The 23043-nt window shown below is 47.4% G+C and overlaps 1 protein-coding gene across 1 annotated transcript in view; it reads left to right on the top strand.

Annotated features, from left to right (window-relative positions):
- Positions 1 to 23043, top strand: part of LOC139112264 (rho GTPase-activating protein 20) — a 166401-nt gene that overhangs the window by 49059 nt on the left and 94299 nt on the right. Inside the window, exons 4-5 of the mRNA XM_070673185.1 lie at positions 207 to 252; positions 1630 to 1802. Coding sequence (XP_070529286.1) covers positions 207 to 252; positions 1630 to 1802 — 219 coding nt within the window. The remainder of the gene's footprint in view (positions 1 to 206; positions 253 to 1629; positions 1803 to 23043) is intronic.

Genomic DNA, 23043 nt, shown 5'->3' with positions numbered 1-23043 from the left:
CCGCGTATGAAGGCTTTGGGTTAAGTGACAGGTGATGGGAGCGACAGATCGAAAATAATGATTCGGAAAGGAGCGTATCGCGCCTCGGACTCGGAGCCATCTCTCTTCATACATTATACATGATCCCCCCGTTCTCCTTCCCCGTATATGTTGGCCATTGTATTTTGAGAGCCAATTTTACCACACCCTTTTTTGCCTTCTTTCAGATCCGCGGGGTACTCGAGAATTGGGACAGCGGTACCTTCAAGCCGAGTGAGTATGCACGCGCATGGCGCTTCTTAGCTTCTATCGTCGCGCGATTATCGATTACGATGCCGAGCGATCTTAACGAGTTTATTATGCCTCGCGAGAGTACGACGAAGCGCCTCTCGGCCCTTGCACATCTTAGGAAACTGGTAAAGTGGAACTTATCAAGAGCCACCGCGCGCGCCCTTCCTTACTCCGATAATCGCGCGCTCGTTGAGAATCTCGTCCATTCGTTTTCCTTTTTTTTTTTTCTTTTTTTTTTCTTTATTTTCTTTCGCGTGTCTCGATAATCGCGCGTGATAAACCGCGATCGACAGGGGCTGCTGCGCTTCGTTAAAAAGAAAAGAAGATAAAGTAAAAAATACGCGCCAATTAACCGACCCTCTTTCCCTTTATTGACCGAGATTTGCCATGCTTTATGCATTAGACGAGTCGGATGCGGAGTTCTCTAGCGCCGCACCTCGCTACCGAGTACTCTTCGTCTCGCTATTACCGTGAAATGACTATCACTGGCCGTTTTGAATTTACATTAATACGATCGCCAGGTCCTTTATCGCGCGGGATGACGACGGCGAATCGTAAATCGATGCCGCGGCTCGTGTGTACATATACCGCGAAAGAGAATTTATTCGTGCCGTTCGAGCGTTATCTCGGAACACGATACCGCGTGAATTTTTTCGCGCCCAGAGTCGGGCCGTGACTCACGCGTGCGAGCTCGGATTTTTTTTTTCTTTTTCTTTTTTCACGGCACCAGCGGCCCGAACCCGTGAAGTTTGTAATTGCGGGGATGTCAATCCGCATCGCGGAAGGTACGCCGCGCGGGGAAGGCCGCGGGCTACCGTAAATCCGCGTCGCGTCGAGATCTGCAAATTACACGGCGCGGAAACCCGCCGTTTCACGGCGGTAAAACGTGAACGCGGATAAAAATTCTTAATGCCGCGGGTAAATCATTTTCCGATACGAAAGGAAGGCCGGCTTTAAGGCGGCGGCGGCGGGGGCATTTCGGTCGGGCAGCGAAAAACGCACGGAACAAAATGGAGGCATGTGTTAATAATTCTGATTCGATTTTAATTTCCTTTTTAGCGGTCACGGTTCGCGTCTTGTGCACGCGATACACTATTTTATTTTCCGCATCGCGTTTTACCGCATCGCGTTTATGCGCGGCGTCGAGACGGGCGACTGTTAATTATGGAGGAGAACGTAAAACCTTCCGCCGGGTGATATGACAAGCGCAATTATTTTACGGCCGGCGAAAGATAGTCTCGTGTAATTTAATAACGGAATTCGGTGCTTTTTTCTCCCCCCTCTCCCCCCTCCCCCCCTCTCACGTGCGTCCGCGGCGCAGAGCGGGATTTTAATTATGGCGGTGTACGCTGTCAACAGGTGACTTATTCCCCGGCCCGTTTTGGAACTCTTACTGGGAATACTTGGAGAAGTACAGCGAGGCTAGGAGGACACTGGACGAGCTCAGAGCGACCGAGGACCCCCTGCTGCACTTTCTCAGCCTTAGACAAGCGGCCGCGAGACACTCGCCCTTGTCCCTGCTTCTTCTACCGGTGAGTAACGCATTATCAACTTTATCTACGCGAGAAGCCTTTAATCTCGGCCGTAAAAACGTTTCGGCGTCGAGATCAATTTGTTCGATAAAACGCAACCCGTTCGTAAGATATTTGTTCGTAAGATTATTGTTTCGCGAAACATCGAGCGTAGACGCGGCTTCCAGCGTGGACCGCCGAGAGTTTCAGTTTGCATTTATGAGGTATCAAACCGGAGGATTGATTTTATCCACGCTCGCGCGTCCACGGCGTTATTAATCACGTCGTTATTGCCGGCTTAATCGATACCGCGCGTACCCCATTCCGTCCCGTAATATACGCCTACGATTACGTTTGACTAATAAAGATTCGGCCACGCGAATGGTAATTGCTAAGCATCGCCTTTGGTTTTAGTCTGAATCTCGGATACCGCGCGACTGAAGTATTATACGGCGATATAAGAAAGTATGCGGGGAGAAGATCGAGGGGAGGGAGGGGAGGTGGAGAGGGAGGGGCCGAAGGCAGAATAGTGAAATGAATCTCGCGAGAGAAAGGTGGAATTCTCCTCTCGAGAGGAGATACGTCGCCTAATTAATCGCGCCGTCGTTAAGTCTGATTACATTAATTTGTTTCGCGTGCCTTTTAAACGCCGAATCTTTTCCCTCACTTCGTTCCTGGCGAAGGCACGAATTAAATTACGCGAGTTTCACGAAGCGACGACCAAGATCGCCCGGCGAGACCGGAAATCGCGCCCGGGACGATCACCGCGCTGGCGCGGGCTTCGTATTCTCATTTCTGGACACTTGACTCTTTCAGTGAAAGTCTTATCTCGCATCGGTGACGCAACGGCGCGACGAGAGAGCATCATTTTCATTTTAACCTTCCGAGATTCCCATACGCGGAACGAAAGCTATTTTACAATACGTTTTAATTGACAATGTAGTTAATTTTTTTTTTATTTCTCTCTCTCTCCTTTGCTAACAAAAGTATGAAGCATAGCGACGTGAGAAACGATTCGAAATACATTAAAGAGATGACTAAATCGATTAATTAGATAAGACCGAGGAACTTTCTACATGCATGATTAGCCGAGGCAATAAGGCCTTTGCCTTCCCCATCTAGATGCCTCGGACCGATTGAAAGGCGCGGTTTTAAGTTAATTCCACTAGTGAGTTGATTGCAAAAAAAAAATAAAAAAAATAAAAAAAGGTGCGCAAGAAAAGAGAATTTTGAGACGCTTCTCGTACATCGGTAGGGAGCAGCAGCGCGTGTGTGAGATGAGCTATGTGACAGGTTATAACGGGCGTAATGATCGGAGGGCCGATGAAATCGGCGGCCGCGACTTTAACACTCGTTGAAATATCGACTCGGGTCTTGTAAGTCACGCAGGTACGCGGCGGAGAGTAAGCGCCGCGGCATACCCACCTCTAATACGCGCCGCGACGTTGATAAGTGTCGGCAAATACGCTTTCGTTATTGGGCGCATTGTTATCTAAATTTGAAATCCAGTAACCCCAGTCGCCGCACCGCGTCCGCGCCAGGCTAAGCCTTTTAATTGCCCCATAACAAAGTTTCGCAATTATTGATAATAGGATATACCGGTTTCGCTCGTTATCTCCCGGCCCTCGCACTCGCGGCGCGGCAAATAGATTCAGCGGAGTCCTCGCGAAGGTCCTTCTGCGGAACGAGCTTCGAGTAACGCGAACAGGGGCTTGCTCGCGCTTTCTCGCGCCCTTCGATCGATTCGACGATTCGCGATCGACGTCGTTAGACGAGGAACGCTTAGTGCCATTTACACCAACGTCGATTGACTTCAATCTTAGTTTAACTCTCTCGTTGTCTTTCTCTAAGTAAAACATAAGAAAGAGAAGAAAAAAAGAGTTAAACTGAGATTACAGTTGACCGATCTTGATGAAATTGGCTCTTAGAGGCGCGGAAACGTTCGGTGGAACGTTACGCTGTCGGATCCGCCGGGAATGTCGACTGCGAAAATTCACCTGACCACTTTCCGCACCTGCGATCGCGCTACCAGTGTCCTGCCTACGTCGCGCGCAGCCCGCGAGGGTCCGACAGATTACGAGATGCCCTGCTCGCACGTGGGTGTCCCCCGCAATGGTCCGCGGTATTCCGTTCGCGGTACGGGCGCGCGAGGCTCTGCGCCACGCTGATACGTTATTTACTTATATCGTCACGAAGTCCGGGAATAGTCGGCGGTAGAAATTGCGGTGCGCCGTTACGAAACGCTGATCTTGATCTCCCGCGCACCTACGCGCGCAAAACGATGTGCCGGCTTATTACAGCTGTCCGCCGTGTAATACATAAATCACGCACGCCCGAGTGTTTGGAATATTTTCTGGGAAAAAAAAATTTTCCTTTTCGTGACCTACTAACGCCTACTATTGGCTTGCGCAATTATTTCTCGTCGGCAGGTGCTTAAGTAAATGTTGCCGGTAGTACAAATTTGTTTAAGATATTATCGCGTCTTGACATTCTTTTTTTTTTTAACTAAATTTAAATTTAGCACGATAGAGAGAGAGATGTTTTCGTAATTATGCACTTAGGGTCTCTCTTATTTTTCTACGTGAGACTTTTTTAAAAGATATGTTAATTTAGTTCTTGGTTTTGGAAACGTAACGCAAATGTCCCGTCATTTGCAAGCGTAACGCATCGTTCGACACGCTTCTATATGCGTATATGACTCGCGTATATGAGACCCACTCATTGTTTCTCTTTTGTACTTTGGCGAGTTGTAGAAGGACGAGTGATTTACGAGGCGCACTCGTCCTATCGCGGTAATATATGCTCCGCCGAAGGGAAGCAAAGAGAGAGATAATTTTGCAAGAGAAGTAGCCTTAAGAACACTCCGAGTCCTTTAAAATACAAATTGATTTTCCGACTTTCTTCCAACGCGTTGCTCCTGATTTTAACAGTTGATTGAAGACCCTTTTATGAAATAAATTGAAAGATGAGCCATTAAAGGAGTTAAAAATCTTTATAAGCGCATCGATCAACGTTTCGTAAAATTCTCCACAAAGTTATTCACAAATGTTCGATAAATTATTAATTTCGCCGCGCTGTTAATTTAATTTCTTGACGGAGTTCGGCAAAACGTCGGGATTATCGGTTAAACGTTTCCTCATAAATCGGCACGTAACGACAGCCATCGGATCTTTATCCCTCTTTAATTCTTTTGTGCTTCTTAATTTTATTATCGAGTTAATCGAATTTATTTCGCCGCGTGCTCAGAAGGCGGCCAGTAAAACTTCCGTTATCATCGGCATCGGCGATTATAACATTGAGTGCTCAAGCCGGAATTTTAACACCCGCGGGGGAGAGGGAGATTTAAACGAGCGTTCGTTTTGTCGCGTGGGACGTGGAGTCGTGCGTGAACTTCGGTTAACCGTAAACTATGTGTGTACCGGGAGGTTTTGCGACGTAAGCCCCGAGAAGGCTGGATGTGCCAGGCGTCGGTAACGGTTTCCTCGATTCGCGCAATATATATATGTATATATATATATGTGTATGTATGCGCCTGTACGCGCAACAGGCCGCGATTCTGTACGTCGTGTCACGAGGATGATGAACGACCCCGCGTCGTCATCGATGATCATCGCACCGCGGCAATCTGATGTAAGTCGACAGGTCGAACTTTGCCCTTTCCGCGCGGCCAGGCTCGTGCGTGAAATAAACGCGTGTTAAAACGCGAATTATACGAATTTTTATACGCGCGCCATTACGAATACTGGTTTGAAAATATTTTCGACCTCAAATTGCGCGCGACTCTTCGCGAGATATTCGTACAGAAAGAATCCCCGATAGTTTTGCGAACGTTAGATTAATTTTCTTTAAGAAACGGCGTTTAGAAAATAAATTAAAAGTTTTATGAACGGAGCAAGTTAATGAAACTAATAAAAAAAAAAAAGAAAGTTCTTGATTTGATCGAGAAGCGAAATACTTATTATTTTTCTGAAATGCGAACCCTCGAGCTGGTTGTACCGTCCGCGACGCTTATTTAATTAATTGATTATAAATGACGCTTCGAGACTTTCACGGTACGGCCGCATCACCATGGATATAAAACGCAAGGGGGAGAGGAGAAAAAACGAATACGCGAAAACGGGAGGGCACTTGTTGCGCCGGCCGATTATAGTTGACATCAGTTGTTTCGCTCCAGCACGCCGCGCCGTAGCGAAGCTGAAAATAATTAAGTAAGAAAATAAGGACACGGTATCTAGCCCGTCAACGATATAAAACCACGATGTGATCGCCCTATCAATTAATTCCGCGGGGATAATTGGCAGATACACGGGGAACGTGCACACAAAGTCATTTATTTGACGGCGTCGCGACAACATTCTCTCTCTTTTTCTCTTTCTCTCTTGCTCTGTCAGTTCCCGGCGACTCGCTCGGGCATCGATAAGGCGATTTGATGCGCGATAAGTCCCTGCGGTATAATAGACGTACGGCGTGCCTACTTTATGTACCTGCACTGAAGGGCAGATATGGCGTTCGCCATCGCGACGTCGGCTAGCTTTTAGGACACGTACACTTCCACCGTTTCGAAAGAGAGACGCGCGCCTGGCGTGTGACAGTGTCAACATTGAAAACCGGCCGCCGCGATCTGCAAGCTAACCGTGAAGAATCTGGTTTGTCGCAAACCGCAGCCGCAGCCGCAATTACGCGGCCGGCGAATACGCAGCGCGAATAAACGGCGCGAGCGTTCTCGCGTTTACAACTAATTAAAACCGCGCGGTAGCGGCCGCCCGCTTGGCGAGGGAATTAATCGCGTACAGCGGTTCGTAATGTTTTGCAAGCTGCGTATCGTCGTTCGACTCCGGGCGAGTGATCTCGCGTCAGGCAGATATATCGCGAATCAAACGCGTCGGGATTCATTCATTTTGCTTGCGCGACAACGAGGGTTTCTTTCCCACCCGGCGCAAATTCGCTGTCCCGCGACGGTGTTTTTCCTGTTTTCACACGCGGCAAGTACGCGCCGATATTCATCACCGTTTAATTAAATCGAGGCCCTTTTTGTTTTTCTTTTTTATCTTTTTAATTTTTTTTTAAAGCCCCGCTAATAAGCGATCGAGACATCAGGCTCGTTTTACCCTCGCGACGTCGCGACATTCCGCGCGTATTAAAACAATCAACCATCCTCGGCAATCAATCTTTATCAATTTGATCCGTAACGGATGACGGAGCGGCAACAAATGTTTGCCACTCATCGGGCCGCGCTTCGTTGAATCGCGAAGAGTTGCGAAACCAGTTTTTCGAATTTCGCGGAATCGTGAATCTCGCGCGCACGATGAAGAAGAGATTTAAGCGGCGGGGCACGGAGAGAAAAGGAGGCGAACGCCGAAGAGACACACACGGCGAAGGAGGAAGACCCGCAGCGACGATGCGCACTTCAAAGGTCTCCTCCGTTTCTTCTCGGTGTCCTCTCTCCTTTTTCCAACCGTTCACTCTCGCGTTCGATTCGCGGTATCCGTGTCTAGCCCCGATCGAATCGAGGATGCGCGTCTTATAAATCAGCCGGGTTTCGCTACGCGACACGCGATGCGGCCTAAGCCTCGCGGTCGTAAGAGACGTCTTTCCAGCGAATCGCGAGGAGCTCGGCAATTAATCGCGACCCGCGAGGAATAACGTGCCAAGGACTTATTACACGCGTTCAATTTACCAAGTTATGACTTTGCATACAAATTTATCGCGCTGACATTTTCTGCCCGGACGTCGCATCGAAACCAGATTAACGACGGTCTCAATATTAATCGCAACTGAGCAATTCATGTAAATATGATAATATGAGTCGCAGCGACCACAAATCAAGGGGGACGTCACTTTGTATTCCGATTTACTTCCTGATTAGGAAATGACGTTAGAACTGTGGGTGCTTTTATTAATTAAAATAAATCGCGACTGATATTAAAATTAATTTTTGTAACGTTAACTTGATAATAGAATTTAAATGAAATTAAATATCTCGAGTAAAATAATTGCCTCGCAGATTTTTAAGGAGACGTTTCTTTATGTCTTTCGGTCATTTTTCGTCACGCGGTATTTAATTAAAAATAATACGGTTGGAAAAAGAGCATTTAGCGATTTCCGGAGTTTGAGAACAAGTTCGTTGATTCGAGTGCGAGATAGAAGACGAATGTGCCGCTTGTGTGGTCTAGTGACACGTCTATTAGCCCATTGACTTCCATCATCTCGGAGGTGATGATGGACGACCTCTTCAGGTGCTGAAGACTGGAAAGAAGTCGTTTCGCCACGATCGATCGATCGCGAAAGCCGCGGACGTTTCTCGATCGTGCCGGCGCATAGGAAGTAATCGTCGCTTCGCCATAAATAACGCAACGAAAGCTATTAGTCATAGTTTGTAGCCGCGCGAGTGGCTGCGGCATAAACGCGGCTTAATCGATCCGCATCTTCAAGTAAAACCTTATCGCGTATCGAGATCGTCCGCCGGAATTTTTTCTTTTTTTTTGTCGGAAAGATATAGACTATTTTTATTTATTTTATTTTATTTTATTTTTTTTTTTGGCGAGAAAAGATTAAATAATCAGAAGATTTGTTTTCTAGCTCTTAACAAGTCGGTAAATAAAGATACACACGGAATTTGTATAACTTGACTGCGTCGAGGAGAAAAAAAGCAAACTTAAGATAAGATATTCTATATGACGCACTTCAAATAATTTTTTATATTGAAAAAAAATTAGTATCACGCGCGAATTAGTTGTCTATTTTTTTCGGGAGGACGCTTCGAGTTCGGCGAGTGCGTTGAAAAAAAAAACGCAAGGGATTTTTCTAACAACAGATAAAATGGCAAGCGACTGTTGCGAAAATTTACGGTATTTTTACAAGTACTACCCTGTGATTTTCCAATTACGCTCCAGAGATTAACTTACAATCATAATAAAGCCAGCTAATATAATGAGAAGCGCGCGCGAATATTTCCTCGCGCGTTTTCGCAAAGAATGCATTCTAAAAGACACGTGTGTTTAACGCTAACGATTACCATAAAAGTCTGCGCGACCCCCGCGACGACCTCGGAATAACAAAACAATTGCTCGAGGGGGAAGGAGGAAAGGGGGAGAACTCTGTAATTAGCACCGAGCGCTAGTCTCGGATGACCATTCGCGGCGACGATATTAATCGCGCGGCTCCGAAACTCGGCCGGGCGCGTTCCGTTCGCGGAAAAGTAGCACGAAAAATGTCGCAGGCGTCGCGTAACGAGCCATTGTCGCGGGATAAAACACCGATTGGCCAAGGTGTCTGCCTTTAAAGACGCTTTCGCCGTTAGTCTGTGGTTAGCCTGGTGTAAAACAGGGAAAACTCGGCCGCGAACAATCGCTCGAGCCCGAATAATGAAAACGCTAACGCAGGTGGTATTTAAATCGCCAACTATTACGCCGCGCGTCTGCATTCCAGCGTTTTTATTAGCATCGCATTTATTAGGATCAAACCGAGCCCGTTGCGCGTTCCTCCGATACGTCGATAATTGCTCGCGAAGCTTTTTTTATCTTTCCTTTTTTACTATATTTTTTTTTTTTTTTACATCGGTACTTCTGCCGCGAATAATTTTCCATACATCCGCGTGTAATTATCTACACGTTCAACTCGAGCAACGTAATTGAACCTTATCCTCTGTGCGCTCCCGCGCTGCAGCTCGATTGTCGCGTCGAGAAAACGAAGGAAACAAAGCGCGATTTATTCATTCGCAGCTCTGAAAAGAAATCGCTTCGATTAATCGGGCGTATATTTTATTAACATGCGGGGTAGAAATAAAATCTATAGACGCGTAAAATCTAGTGATATAAAGATTTTTTCTTAACCCGCGCGTATTACGTCGCCGGTCGACGCAGCTTCGATTATTTTTGTCGTTAAATCGGCTTGCGTTCCCGATGCGAGCACGTTGTACGGAGTATCCGACCGAACGGCAGCCCGGACGAGATGAATCTTCGATAAATGCCGATGATAGCGCACGATCGCCTAGCTCGATGTCCCTTATAAATTTTAATATACGCATAATTACACGGCCGATCGGCCAATAATCGTCGACGTTACCTCGCGCTCGCGGTCTCTATCACAATAAATAAACCTCTCGTAAATGAAATGTAGGATCAAATTCGTTATCTCCCTGCCGTCGACGTTATTTACGCGCGACACGGAAATTTCTCTAATCACAAATTGCGCCCCGACGAAATGTCGTCGTGTCCGCGCTCGCTCCATAAATCCTCGTTATGATACCACTTAGGCACCCGAGCTGAATCAAATCGTCCCGCGTAATATCCCGCGCTAAAGTCGCTTAATTAAACTATTAATTTTATATGACTTTACATGCAGAATGTGAGATTAACTCGCGCGTTTCACAGTTTCGTGATAAGGAACATTAAAAAAAGAAAAATAATAAAAATAAATAAATGATCTACTTACTAATTTTTTTATTTTTTATATTTTTTTTTATTTATTTATTGAGCATAAACAGTTTTAAATCCAACCAGTTAAACATTGTGACTTCGAGATCGTGGTGTTTGATTTATGCAAATGAAATCCACGCGAATCATTAGCGATAACACTTGATCTGCGGTTTAATCACCGTGTTCCCGATTGGTCAATCGCGAATCGGGAGGACGAGGGGGGCGCGTTCGCGCTCCGCTGGCCGTGACACGGTGGGAATTTATCGGCGATTATTCTGGGACCGATAATGAACGTCCTCGGATGGAAAATCGTTCGGGGACCAGGCTTCACCTGCGCGATCCAACGAAAGTAACGCGAGCGAGGCTGACGATTATCGTCGCGATGTTAATTTATCGCGTGACACTCGCAAAGCGACGGAGGCTGAGGGAGAGAGAGAAAGAGAGAGAGAAAAGAATAGGGCGTATTTAGCCGTCGTTTCGCCACGTGAGGAACGAGTAATTATTACTAATTGGACGGTTTGGATTATCGCCAATGAGAGACACAGATTTCTTTCTCGCGAGGCACCGCCTTGAGGCGAAAAAGGGAAATCGCCGTGCGCGAACAATAGAATCGCGGGGACCTTGCGGGTCTTGAATTTTTTTTTTCGTTTTTTTTTTCTTCCATTTGCTTGTACATCTTATTACGTCGCTCGCGCCCGTCCGACGTTCGCCAACCTGGAATCGAGGCTAATCACGCTCTTACGCAATGCAACTTGGCCGCCGCGATCATTTATCTTCCGCCGTCTATTTACTTCGGCGAGGCCTGCACGTTTACGCCGACAACGTTCGCTAATCGACAGACAGCCGCGAGAAAAAAAAAAAGGCACCTGCCGCGAAATAATGGACTTTCGATAATGCAAGGTACTCTCGTACCTTTCTGGCTCTACAGTCCGTATACATCCTAGTTTATCAGTGCGGACAGGACCTCTCAACGGCGTCATGTTACGCAGCTCGGTTTGAATATTTATTTCTTTGACGTCTCCCACTTATCGGTGAATATTGAAGACTCGATCCGAGGAAAATTGCCGAAAATAAAAAAACCTAGGCTCGTCGCGATCATTACAAGTTCTTAAAAGCGGCCGTAAAAAAAAAAAAAAAATAAAATAAAAAAACACGACGGTACAAAAGAAATCGACGCGAGTTGAGATAATGATACATTCTACCGGCGAAAGGCTTAGGTGTGACCGTATTTTCATTTCACGGTGCTATTTAACTTTCATATTAAGCGAGTAAAATTAATCGTCACGTCGTCGCGTTAAATAGCAGATATTACACCAAGTATGGCAATGAGAGAAAATTAAACGCGAGCAAATAAGATCGTCGTCCGACTCTCACCTGTAAGTAAATTGCGCGCCGAGGTAGCGGGACAGGTTGCTCGAAAGTGTTTCGCTGCAACGGGCTAGTGTTACGCACGGACGTCTTTTGATCCGCGCGAGAAATAATTTCCGCTCGGCCGGCCGCGCTTTACTCTTCCTCGATCTTGTTACCTTCTCGGAGTCTATCGAACGAGACGCCGCGCGTAATAAATATAAATTACGCGACGCCACTTCGCGAAATGAAAAAGAAAAAAAAAAAACGACGGACCAGTCTCGCGGGCTCGTAGTTGTTAGATCATTCTCAGACGCGCGGCAAGAAATGCGCTTCGCCGTTAATTAGCCGCGGCGATGCGCTAACTGGAGAAATTCGCGTGCCCGCCGACGCGCGCGCGATCCGCGGCGCGATTCTCGGACGGGCCATCGGCTGAAACGAAGAAGCTCGGAACCGGTATTGCGGTATCTGCCGGAGCACAGATTTCTACGTCGCGAGAGGTAATCTTGGCTAAAGTTCGCCTGTGATTAGTAATATAGAATACGGCGCGAGTACTATTTCGTAGCGGGATGGATGTACAATCCGCGGCCAGTTCTCCCATCGAGCTGCTGCGTTAATTACGTTTCGCTTCGTGGAGTTATCTAGCGTTTACGGCTATCTCGAGATACCGGCGATATATTTCCTTGTAATTAAGTGGACGAAAGAGAAAAAAAAAAAAAGCTTCCCTATCGCGCGCGTAAATTTATCACTCTTAATTTCGTCAGGGTTAATTAATTATGCGTCGGCGAGCTTACGCAAAACATCGGATTCGTCGTACTTGCTTTCGAATTTCGTTTCCCGTTCGCCCGAAGCGTTTCCGTTCTAACCGGTTAATTTGACGCTTAGTTGTGTAGTGAAATCGAACTATCGGCGCGGGCAGTTCTTTTTTTTCTTTTCTTTCCTTTTCTTTTTTTTTTTTTCTCTCTATTATGTTTAATTCGGAACACCGCGGAGAGAATTACGCCTCGGTAGAGATACCGGATACTCGGCAGGATATCGTGACTCGATGACAGTCCGACAGACAGATTGATTACGTATCTCCGCGATGAGGTGCGACCACGTTTCCGCATCGCAGAAATCTTATGTCTCTTAATCGAACGGAGCTAATTTGATTCTAATTTTATTCGCGCGCGCGCGCCCGTGCAGTCGTAATGGTCATGTGGAATAAATAATCAGCGGTCGCGGCTGTAATAATAATTATCATTACAACAGCAATTTAGCATTAATGTGCCGCATAATAAATATACTAGTCGTGTACAATTAAACATAAGAACCTTTTAATACTCTAAATTATTTATTTATCCATCGGTCACATTTCTCGTTTCTTTCTCTCTCTCTCTCTCTTTTTTTTTTCTTTTTCTTTTTCGTTTAAATTAAAAGTTAATACATGTATCTCCACGGAATGTTTTCAACCTTAGTACAAAAATCGCACTACGCGGATAGTTCTTTCAACTCAATATCCGTCAGTCGTACGTGCGATCAATATTCTCGCAATTAGAAAGCAATTGAAACCCGATGTGGTATTACTCTATGATTTACTACCACCATCGCCGCTCGCGGAGTGAATTACGAAGGTCAATCGTGTGATTTTCTCCTAGGCGCGGCAAAGTGAAAAGTGAAACCGCTCGCATGAATTTATCCGAGCCGCGATCGCGCAATTTTTATCAGCGCGAAACAATGAGACGAGCGAGATTCGAACGGCAGATTAAAAGCAAAAGGAAAGGAGATGAAGAACTGGGAAATACGCCGAGCAAGTTTACTCGAGAGGTCCCCGGCGGTGCTAATTAAGCGCGTTATGACGGAGATTCCGCTAGAACGTAGAGACGAGGGAAAATCTCGATGATTCGCGGCGATAGCGAGTGTCGCGAAGGATCGGCAGCTTTCTTTCTCCGACTTTTTTCTTGGGCTCGATTGTTACCGCTGCTTCGCGCGGCTCGTTGATCAGAGCCATCGATATCGTTTAACATTTAATATGCGCTCCGAGTAACAAGCTCGTTAAAGCGTCAGCGTCATAAAGCACCGTACACATCGTCGGGCACGTGCACAACTGTCGGAGAACCCTTTTTATGAGGCCCCCTCCTCCCCCCCGCGCGCGTGACATAACGTCGTTACTTGCGGCACGTCGTAAGTAACACGTGTAAAGGTGCGTTCGCACGAGCGCGAATCGACCAACGCGTTCTTATCGTCTTGAATATAAAATATCTCTCGGCGTGTGTCTGTGTGTGAACATGCGTGCGCGGGGGTCCAAACGGTTACGGGCCCCTGGACCGCGTACCCCTGGAATTTCGTGGAAGTATAAGTCGAGATAATCATTCCCGGAATTCGTTGTGTCGCGCGATTTTATGCGATTTGCGTGCATTAATTACGCTGTAAAAATGCGCGACGTGTATATCTCTCGCTTTGTACGGGAGAAAACCGCCCGCAGCATCGAGGGCGGTAATTCAAGTTAACGTCCGACGTTACTGATCGCGGCTCTCGTGCTGAAAAATTATGATATTCGCGGTAGGCGACGTCGCGAGCCGCGCGCGGAACTCGAATATCGCAGTCCTCGAATTTTGGGATTAAATCGCTAGAGATCGTCAACTCTCGCGCGAGTTAGGTGTTTATCCCGCCGCGGAATTTTACTTTTAATAAAATTCTAAAGCGCGTGCACGCGCGAGGGGAAGGGCCGGATGTCACGCGTGCGTTGCGTGCGTCGCAAACGCGGAGTAGGCATTGCCGCGCCATCGGAGCGCTTTCTCGAATAATAAGCCGATCTCCAGGTTTACGTCGGAAGACCCTTTTTCTTCTTCGAGGCGAAAATCAGGCGCGGTTAAACAAAAAGAAAGTTCTCGGAAAGTACTCGACTGTTGGAGTACTTAATCTCCATCAGAGAGCGGTCGTTTCGAGGAACCAAGCTGGTTATTTTTACATAAACCGTATCGATTCCTCTTCCGGGTAATTCCAATTCCCTTCCGATCTTTCTTTCGCCTCGGGATCGATCGCTGGCGGTTTAACGACGCAAAGAAATGAAATCTCGATTAGACGGCCAGACCCGGCTGCGCCGCGAGGTTAATGACACATCAGCGAAATAATTCCGCGTTTGCCGGATCAGATGTGTGTGCCCGGCGCAAAAAAAAAAACGCCGTAGCGAAAATTTATCTCGAATTTAATCGGCCGATAAATAACGAACGCCAGATAGTCGCTGCGCTCGAGATGACTTTCGCCGGGCGGTAACGGAAGGTAAATGAGCGCCCGAGTAAATAAAATCGATCAACAATAAATCGTTCAATCAAGCGACGCAATACCTTTACCGATCGCGGGCTCCGCAATTATCGTTAATTATTCCCAGGTGGCGGGAGAGAAACAAACGGCGAGAAAGAGAGCGATCGCGGCTCCGGTGGCCGGCGATTTGTTATTATCGCGCGTATATTTTATCGCCGCGTATGAACGCGCCGCGCCGCGCGTATTCGTCGCGCGCGCGCACGATCGAATCGAATTTCCAATCGAAAATAGAGAGTCCGCGCACCTATGCAACCGCGCTCGGACTAGTGTAATTACAAAAGGACGAACGCGAGCCCTATGAATAAAACATCGGCACTCCTCGTAACTCCAGGCACGCGCTGAGTTATTGAGGAAAGGCGACGCTCGTCGAGCCCCGTTCAAACAGCTCACCGAAGCGAGATACCGAGGCCCTTGAACTTTCTCTGGAAAAGAAAAATTTTCATCGAGGTTTGTCGAATTCGTTCGCGCTCCGCGCTACGCTTTTCTTCGAGGGACGTGATTAGGGTAAATTGAGTTATTAATTAAAAAAAAAATGTTAATATTAATGGGAACAACAGTAGGGAGCAATCAACATGTGAGGCACGAAGTAGAATCGCGATAGAATGGAAAGGTATTTCGACACTCTTAGAAAATAGCATTTTTCTTTTTTTTTTTTTTTTTTTTTTTTTCCTAGTTTGCATCGATTATTTTATTATTTTTATTTCTACAATCGACAATTGTTCTCTTATAGTGGAGATTTGCTAGATATCTCTCCGCCGTTACCGCCTAAGTTAATAACAGGAACTTTTCCGTAATATTTGACGTGGTATAAATTAACCGCTGTTTTGTAGTCCTGCCCCGAGTGTTATGTAAATCTCCTCCGGCAGATCCTAGAGTCACTTCGCCGTATTTTCCTCGTTTCGCCACAAAAGAGGAAAGGATTTTTTCTCTCTCTCTCTCTCTCTCCCTTCCGATGCTAATGCAAACTGCGTACGCAAACGAACGAACGAGTCGGGGTAAGAGGACACGCCGAGGCGCGTGAGACGAATGGAGCCGGCCGGCCGGCCGATCTCTTACTTCGCGTGTATGCGTGCACGCACACGCGTGCGCGCCTGCGTGCACTTTCACCGTCTTGCAGGGAACTGCAAAGTAGCCTACATGCAGGGCGTTAAACTCCGCAGCCGGTCGTTTGATCCGCGAGGCTTGCGCGGCCCCGCGAGAGAGATATTGATCCGTTGCAACAGCGAATTCTTGCGCGCCTCGCGTTGCCGGCCGGCCGACCGGCCGGTTCGGGCCGGCCCTCCCGACGAGTAGTATCTCTCGAAAACAATTGCACCGATAGCGGGCACGATCAGAGGGATTGCACCGATCGTCTTTCGATTAATAAACTTGGGCGAGATACCTTGTGCGGCTTGTGCCATCGTTGACTTTTTTTTTCTTTTTTTTTTTTCTTTTTTTTTTACCGACGTGTTTGGGGCAGACTCAATCGAACACAGAAACGACGGTTACGTATAAATTTGCACTCTGCGAAAATCCGCCTCGAAATTCTTGCGAAGTAACATTCTTTAATAGAATATAGCTTGCATATTTAATTGAGATAAAATAATAAAATAAACGTCTCATAATTCAGACTTGTCGCGACTCTAACGTGAAACGCTGCCCTTTTCTAATTTCGACCGCGGGTGTTTCTTCAATTGAACGGCTAATGCCGCCTAATTTCGATAACGATCGCGAGTGGAAGTGATTACCGCGCCGCGCGCGCGCGCGGCTGTTTAAAAGACCATCTGATAATCCGACGTTAAAAGTTTTTGAGCGAACCGATGCAATTCACCGGCAATTTCATATAATAAGCGAGCATAATCAAGCGCGAGCGCGAGACTCGCCGGTTCCCGTATTTCTTCCGGCATCTATCCGCGCGCGGGGTAGCTCCAGCCGTGGAATAATTACGAAATTCGCCGCGTATGTGAGAAATTCTGCGTAGGCACTCGGGGTAAATGCGTAAACTGTATCCTCAGCCGATACGCGGAAGTCGCCGGGCAAAGCGCGTACTTCACAGATATAGGTATCTGCATATCTTACGTAACGAGGGAACTACGCTTTGTAAACTGCTTCACCCGAAGCATTTTGTATCCGCGATTTCTTTCGGATTCCTCTCGTTTTCTCGTACGCTGGGCGCGAGCGCGCGTACGCGAATCGTTTATCCGAGGACTCGCCAGCAGTTCGAGCTTTAAGCGATAAGCCGCGGCTCACGTGACGCGAAATTTATTATAACCGGCCTGACGATTTAACCCGGGTGAGTAAATTGCGGAAGTAATATCTCGCATTACCGTTACAATTACTCATTGTGGAATTAATTACAGCCCGGGTATTTAGTGTTCGGCGGTCAGAGTTGATACTTCTCGCCATCAGTTTCGCGTCCCGTCTATTGTACGGATCTTTCAAACGGTAACCGATGGGATGTTTTCGCGCCGCTGCGAAAGAAAGTTGACCCCCCCTCCCTTCTCTTCTCTTCCTCCCAGTTTTAATTAACGCTCGCGCGATCCTAGCGAATTTTAAATTAATCTCGCGGCATCGCCGGCTATCAAAGGAGGCTGCCGGACTAATCGCCGGCTCGTCAGGCTCACGGCGCGACGGCGCGAAATAATAACCGGTCGCGCGAAAGTTGTGACGCCGCCTCTGGAGAGACGAGGTTTCTCCGGACGTTTCGGTACCTCGGAGATTAGCTTGGATCCCGATCGAGATACTCATCGGCCGCGGAGTACCCTCGGACACGCGGACGACGGGGTTGATCCCCGCCGGTCTGGTGTTATTGACCCAGCGATCGCGGAGGGGTTGAGGCCGCGAGTCGCCAAGGTGAATCGACGCCGATAAATAAACGAATAAAAAATATAAAAAAAAAATCACTTGGCTAGTAAAACGCGCGAGCGAAGGCGCGCGCCTTTACATCCGCGATAAATAAATAACTATAATCGCGCGCGTCCGTCTTCCCATTGAATGGTTCTCACTCGGAGAGAAATGTCCATCATCCGCGGAAAATGATTACTGTCATTTGTGTTCTACGTCATTGCGCCTCTCCGACGCGCGTAAATAAAGTCGTTTTATTTAGTTAGGAGATCGTCGCCGGTTGCAGGGCCTGGAACTTTCGACGGCGCCGCTAGATTTCCTCGTCCGCGATCTGCGTACACGCGTCTATCTCTCTGAGCAAACTTAGAAGTATAATAAGCGCGAGGTAAGCGAACGATAAGCCCCAGCCCGGCTGTGTTATCTCGGACGGTCGGGCGCGTGCGTAAGGATGCATTTGAGGCCTTAATCCAATTTCCTGAATCCTCCGGGCTCTCTCGCCGACGCCCCGTGGACCGAGAACGCGAAAGAGAAGAAGAGAGAGATCGTTCCGCCGCGGCGTTTACGACGGCCGGGCATAATCGCTCTTACGGTATGCGCGGCAATAAACGTTACGCACGTGGCCACGTAAATGCAGTCGTATACTCGCGCGTACTTCCAAGTGCGTGTCGCACGCAGGTGGACGGGCGCGGCCCCCCCCCCGACTCTTTATCTCTCTCGCGAAGCGTCGAATGAAGCTGCGCATCAAGTAGGAAACACAACGTGTAATTAAATAGAAAACGCGTCGTAACGGCGAAGACGAGGGTAACATCGCGGAGATTGATTGCTCGTTAGAAATAAACGAACTCGTTAATTTTTTAATTTTTTTTTATTTATTTATTTATTATATTTGTTTTTGTCCGACTGCGGTTTAGCAAAACGCGTGAATTGCGAGGGAGCACCCGACAGGCCGCCGACAAAAATCTCTCGCAAGTGAGATTAATCGCGTAATTCAGCGCGATGAATGCACCGCTAGATAATCGTTCCGTGTATTACAAGCGCGGTATTCTAAGGTAGAACGAGACGCGAGAGCGGAGAATAGAATCGAGTGATAAAGGGAAAAAAATTGGGGAGGGAAGGATAGGAGGAGAACGTCATCCTAGCGTCGTCATCTCGACGCGATTTCTTTTTTTTAATTGCTCTCGCGCGGACGAACTGGCCACCCAATGAGTCTTTCTTCCCTCGAAATGCCTATCGCGGTATCGAAAGAACGCGCAACGAAATGAGCTTCGCGTTGCGGGATGCGCGGAATGCCATTTCTAGATAAGAGTGCGTGTAAAATAGCCACTGGCGCGCGGTACCGCTAGTTTTACGCAAACCGAAAGAGGAAACGCGCGATTATCTTAAATATTCACGAATTTATGGAACTGCGAATTCGAAATAACATTATCGCGCATATTTCTCCGGTATTTAGCGGATAGTATTTCGCCGGTGATAAATTATCCTCGTTGTCGACGAGACACCCCGAGAAATAGAAATCGATTTCTAATACGCACGTTTATTAAACAATCGTTTAAAATTTTGTACTATCATTATACGCGTGATTTGTCAAGTTGGGTTTCTAAATACTCGTACTGTAACGACCGTTCGGACTTTTACATTCTTTCGCAGCCCGATCCAATTTTTTTCTTTTCTTTTTCTTTTTTTTCTTTTTTTTTTCTACAAGTTACTGATCGCTTTAAAGATCGCCTATTAATCCGAGAAGCTTCAACGAATTGGCCCATTAGGATGCCTTATAATCATATAATCGTATACAAACGAAGCATTCTTTAAGCGAATTGAATGGGTCGCCCAAGTCGGGAGTTTTATGGACGAGCGGTAAATCACGCGGTTTATTTCAATCCCGCCTCCTCTCCCTTCGCCCGCGCGACGTAATTCCGCCTGCGGACGAAAACGTGCGACGGGACGAGAAGCCTCGCGCGTGGGGAGGCAGCAAAACGCGACACTCTAGCGCGCCTGTATGTTTGCCAACGCATAAAGTTGTTCATTATGATAATCAGCCTCGCCGAGGCACTCCGCGGAGTGCCTCGCCAAACAGAAATTATTTTCGACGGGGCACGCGAAGGCCCGGTTTCGACTCCGCAGTAACGATCAAGCACGCAGGCGACTCTCTTTCGCAGCCGTGAATTTTCTACGCTAACCGCATCGCGGCGGATTCGCCAGATTGGCATCGGTTTGTGCCTAGCGGTACCGGCCCAACTCCGTTACCGCGGCTTCTTTCGGTTTCTCGTTCACAGATTGGATCGGGATTATTATTAAAAATATAATCAGAAGTCTCACGGCAGCGCGTCGCGACCGTCTCGCTTAACCGGACGGTCGGTCGTCCCGCGCGAGAAGGAGACTCGCTCGCACCTATGTATGTACACGGGTCCCGCTTTCCTCTTATCTCTCCGGTCTCTCGTCGTCTTGGCCTGCTTATCGTCTATTTGCTTTGATCATCTGCCAGCGTGGTGTCAGAGACGGTTTATTCCCGGTAAATGACAGGCGCTATCGGCTATCGCGGCGATATCGCGCGCGCGAAGACGTTGAAAACAAAATCGTATGTACGGCGTATACGCGAGCGCGAGGTACGGAGAGTCATAGGGAATGTCGAGCCGGGGACAAATATTAATTAGTCGTGGAAAATTCTCCCGGCGACACATCGTAATTAGTACTGTCGTAATATTGGAAGAGAATGAGAATGAAAAAATTATTCTCGCATGGATAAAGACGCGAATCGCGCTCGCGTGGCGATTCTTAGGGTGCGTTTTTATATCTCGCGGTGGGAGGGGGAGAGGAAAAGGAAAAGTAAAAAAAATTGCGCTTTATTTCTGTTATCCGATATTCGTGAGAACGTTCGCGAAACGCAGAATCTTTCGCTCCGCGTATTTTCATTCGCTCACCGAACACCTCATCTGCTCGAACAAACGCGACGCACGGACAAAGTACTCTTAATATTTATTCAAGAAGCGATTAAAATTTTAATTAAGCGAAAATTGATGGTCTGTCGTAAATTGCCGGGCGACCGCGCGGCCAGGGCACGTAGATTCTCGTCGCTCGCGATTAACGGAAGGGACGTATAATAAATGGCATTGAAATCCCCGTCAAGCCCCGGCGCGTCCAGAACGAAAAGATCATTGTTCGCGGCAAAAAGGAGCATCGCCGGTCGATCTAGGCCGTTAATTATCCACGATGAGCCATTAACGGCGCCGTTATCGTTTCGCGGGCACGTACCGCTTAATGAGATTTCCCTTCCAGTTTCGATCGGCGACGGTTGGCGGCGCGCGGAGGGTTCGCGCTTGTAAAACGAGACCCGGACTTCTTGCTTTACGACTTTTCCGAGATACCTCGGTGGAGGGTGGAGGGTGGAGGTGGCCGCGGATGATGGGCGCACGTATTTGCAATTCAGATCGCGTATAAATTTCATAGCGCCCGTATACAAGTCGCGTAGAAAAAGAGAAGAGCGTCACCGCGTCGCGGAGGCCGCATTCGTGACGCGTAAAACGCCCGACGATGAGAATGGTTACATTTTGTGGACGAGCTGACGCTTTACCCGTTTCGAATCGGAGTAATCTCCCCGTCGGCGACTTTAATCGAGTTTTAATTAAACGCTATAATTCGACTTTAAACATTTAGTCTCTTCCTATCGGAAATAATTTGAGGCTCGGAGCGAGGCGGTCAAAGCATTGATATTTCGAGAGTGTTTTTTTTTGGCAAACACGTGTTTTTCGAGTCGGTCAGCGGCAACCGTCCGCGACTTATTATTTTAATTAAATCTTCAACCGTGCTGCGCGAGACGCGTCCTGCCGTCGAATCGAGACTTATCGACTCGCGTAAGTAAATAAATGTATTAACCGGCCTGGCGAGCGACGGGAGAGATACTGGCACACATAACAGTATACTTTTCGTGTAATGGCCGGACTCGGCCCGATGAGAAATGCACTTTAATACAATGCTGTCGGTCGATAAATCGCGCGGCGTTAATTTTTCATCGTCGCGCCGATGCTGACCGGATCGTTGAGGAAGGTTCTCTCTTCGGATGCTCCACCACCCTCGTACGTGCGGTCTTGCCCGTGTGTGGACCTCGCCGAGAGCACGTTGTGTCTGTCGTCGTCGTTTCTCACAAAGCCTGCGAGAGAGCTTTCACCGATGGAAAGCTAGCCGACGGCCAAGGTGGCCGCCCGTGCATCGACGGCGGTCCGGCGCGTTGTTGTACAGTGGGTCACAAAAATTCGTGCGGTCTTTAAATGGGCTTTTACTTCCTTTAAGGTCGTAGCCCCCGCGTCGAAAGTGGGCTGAGAGCGGCGCCGTGAGCGCCGATCGTACCCGTCGGTCGCGGTAATAGAGAAAATGATCCGCGCAATTGTTCCCGATCAAGGAAAAGTCCGCGTCCCGGTGGCGGTCGAACCAGGTGGGTCGTTATTGTCACGAACCACCGCCCCTTGCTTTCTCTCTCTTTCCTTCTCTCGGTGCCTCTTTTTCTCTTTCTCTCTCTTTCTCTCTCGGTGAAACGATAAACGGCGCCCGACGTGAAAGTATACTAATATATCGTCAAAGATACTGATGGGGAACAGAAGCGGCGAAACGTGTAATTAGCGTTAGGAAGTTATTAACACCGCGACGTGTTACATCCATAAGCTTACTTAGTGACGGAATAAAAAAAAAAAGCAAGAAAAAAAAAAAAGAAAAATACGGCGCGCGGTATGCACCGCGAGTACGTTACACATATGCTGTCGTCGCGAGTTACCGATGCGATATATAAGCGAGGATAATTACACGTGTAATGTGGCGCGCGAACAAAATGCAAGCGCTGGAAGTGAATATGCAATTCGAAATTACTATGCAGATTCGAGGGGAGGTGCCTTATCCTTATGCGTCATTTCATTGTATGGTTATTATTACTTGTATATCCAGCATTGTTATCTGGTGTCCGTAACAAATCACACTTCCTTGTAATAACAGGTATCATGTAGGTGAATGAAAAGGGAGATACGCTCGGGAAAAATGATCGGTTACATTACTCGAGCCGCGCGACGTTCTTTGTTCTCGATCACTCGCTCCCTGAAAACCTCCCCTTTCGACATTTTTATTCGACGAGAAATTAAATTAAAATTAAAAATTGCAATTTAAAAATAGAAAAAAAAAAAAAGAAAATAAAGAAATCCGCTAGAGGCTTCCCGATATCCGTACAGCCTCCTGTCGCGGATCGAGAAAGATCTTGGAAGCTTTTGACATTTTTATTCGCCGAGAAATTAAATTAAAATTAAAAATTGCAATTTAAAAATAGAAAAAAAATAAAAGAAAAGAAAAATAAGAAATCCACTAAAAATTGCAATTTCAAAATAGAAAAAGAAATA

The sequence above is a fragment of the Cardiocondyla obscurior genome, linkage group LG27 (genome assembly GCF_019399895.1).
Source record: "Cardiocondyla obscurior isolate alpha-2009 linkage group LG27, Cobs3.1, whole genome shotgun sequence".
In the NCBI taxonomy this organism is placed as follows: Eukaryota; Metazoa; Arthropoda; class Insecta; order Hymenoptera; family Formicidae; genus Cardiocondyla; species Cardiocondyla obscurior.
This window is presented reverse-complemented; position numbering and strand designations above follow the sequence as displayed.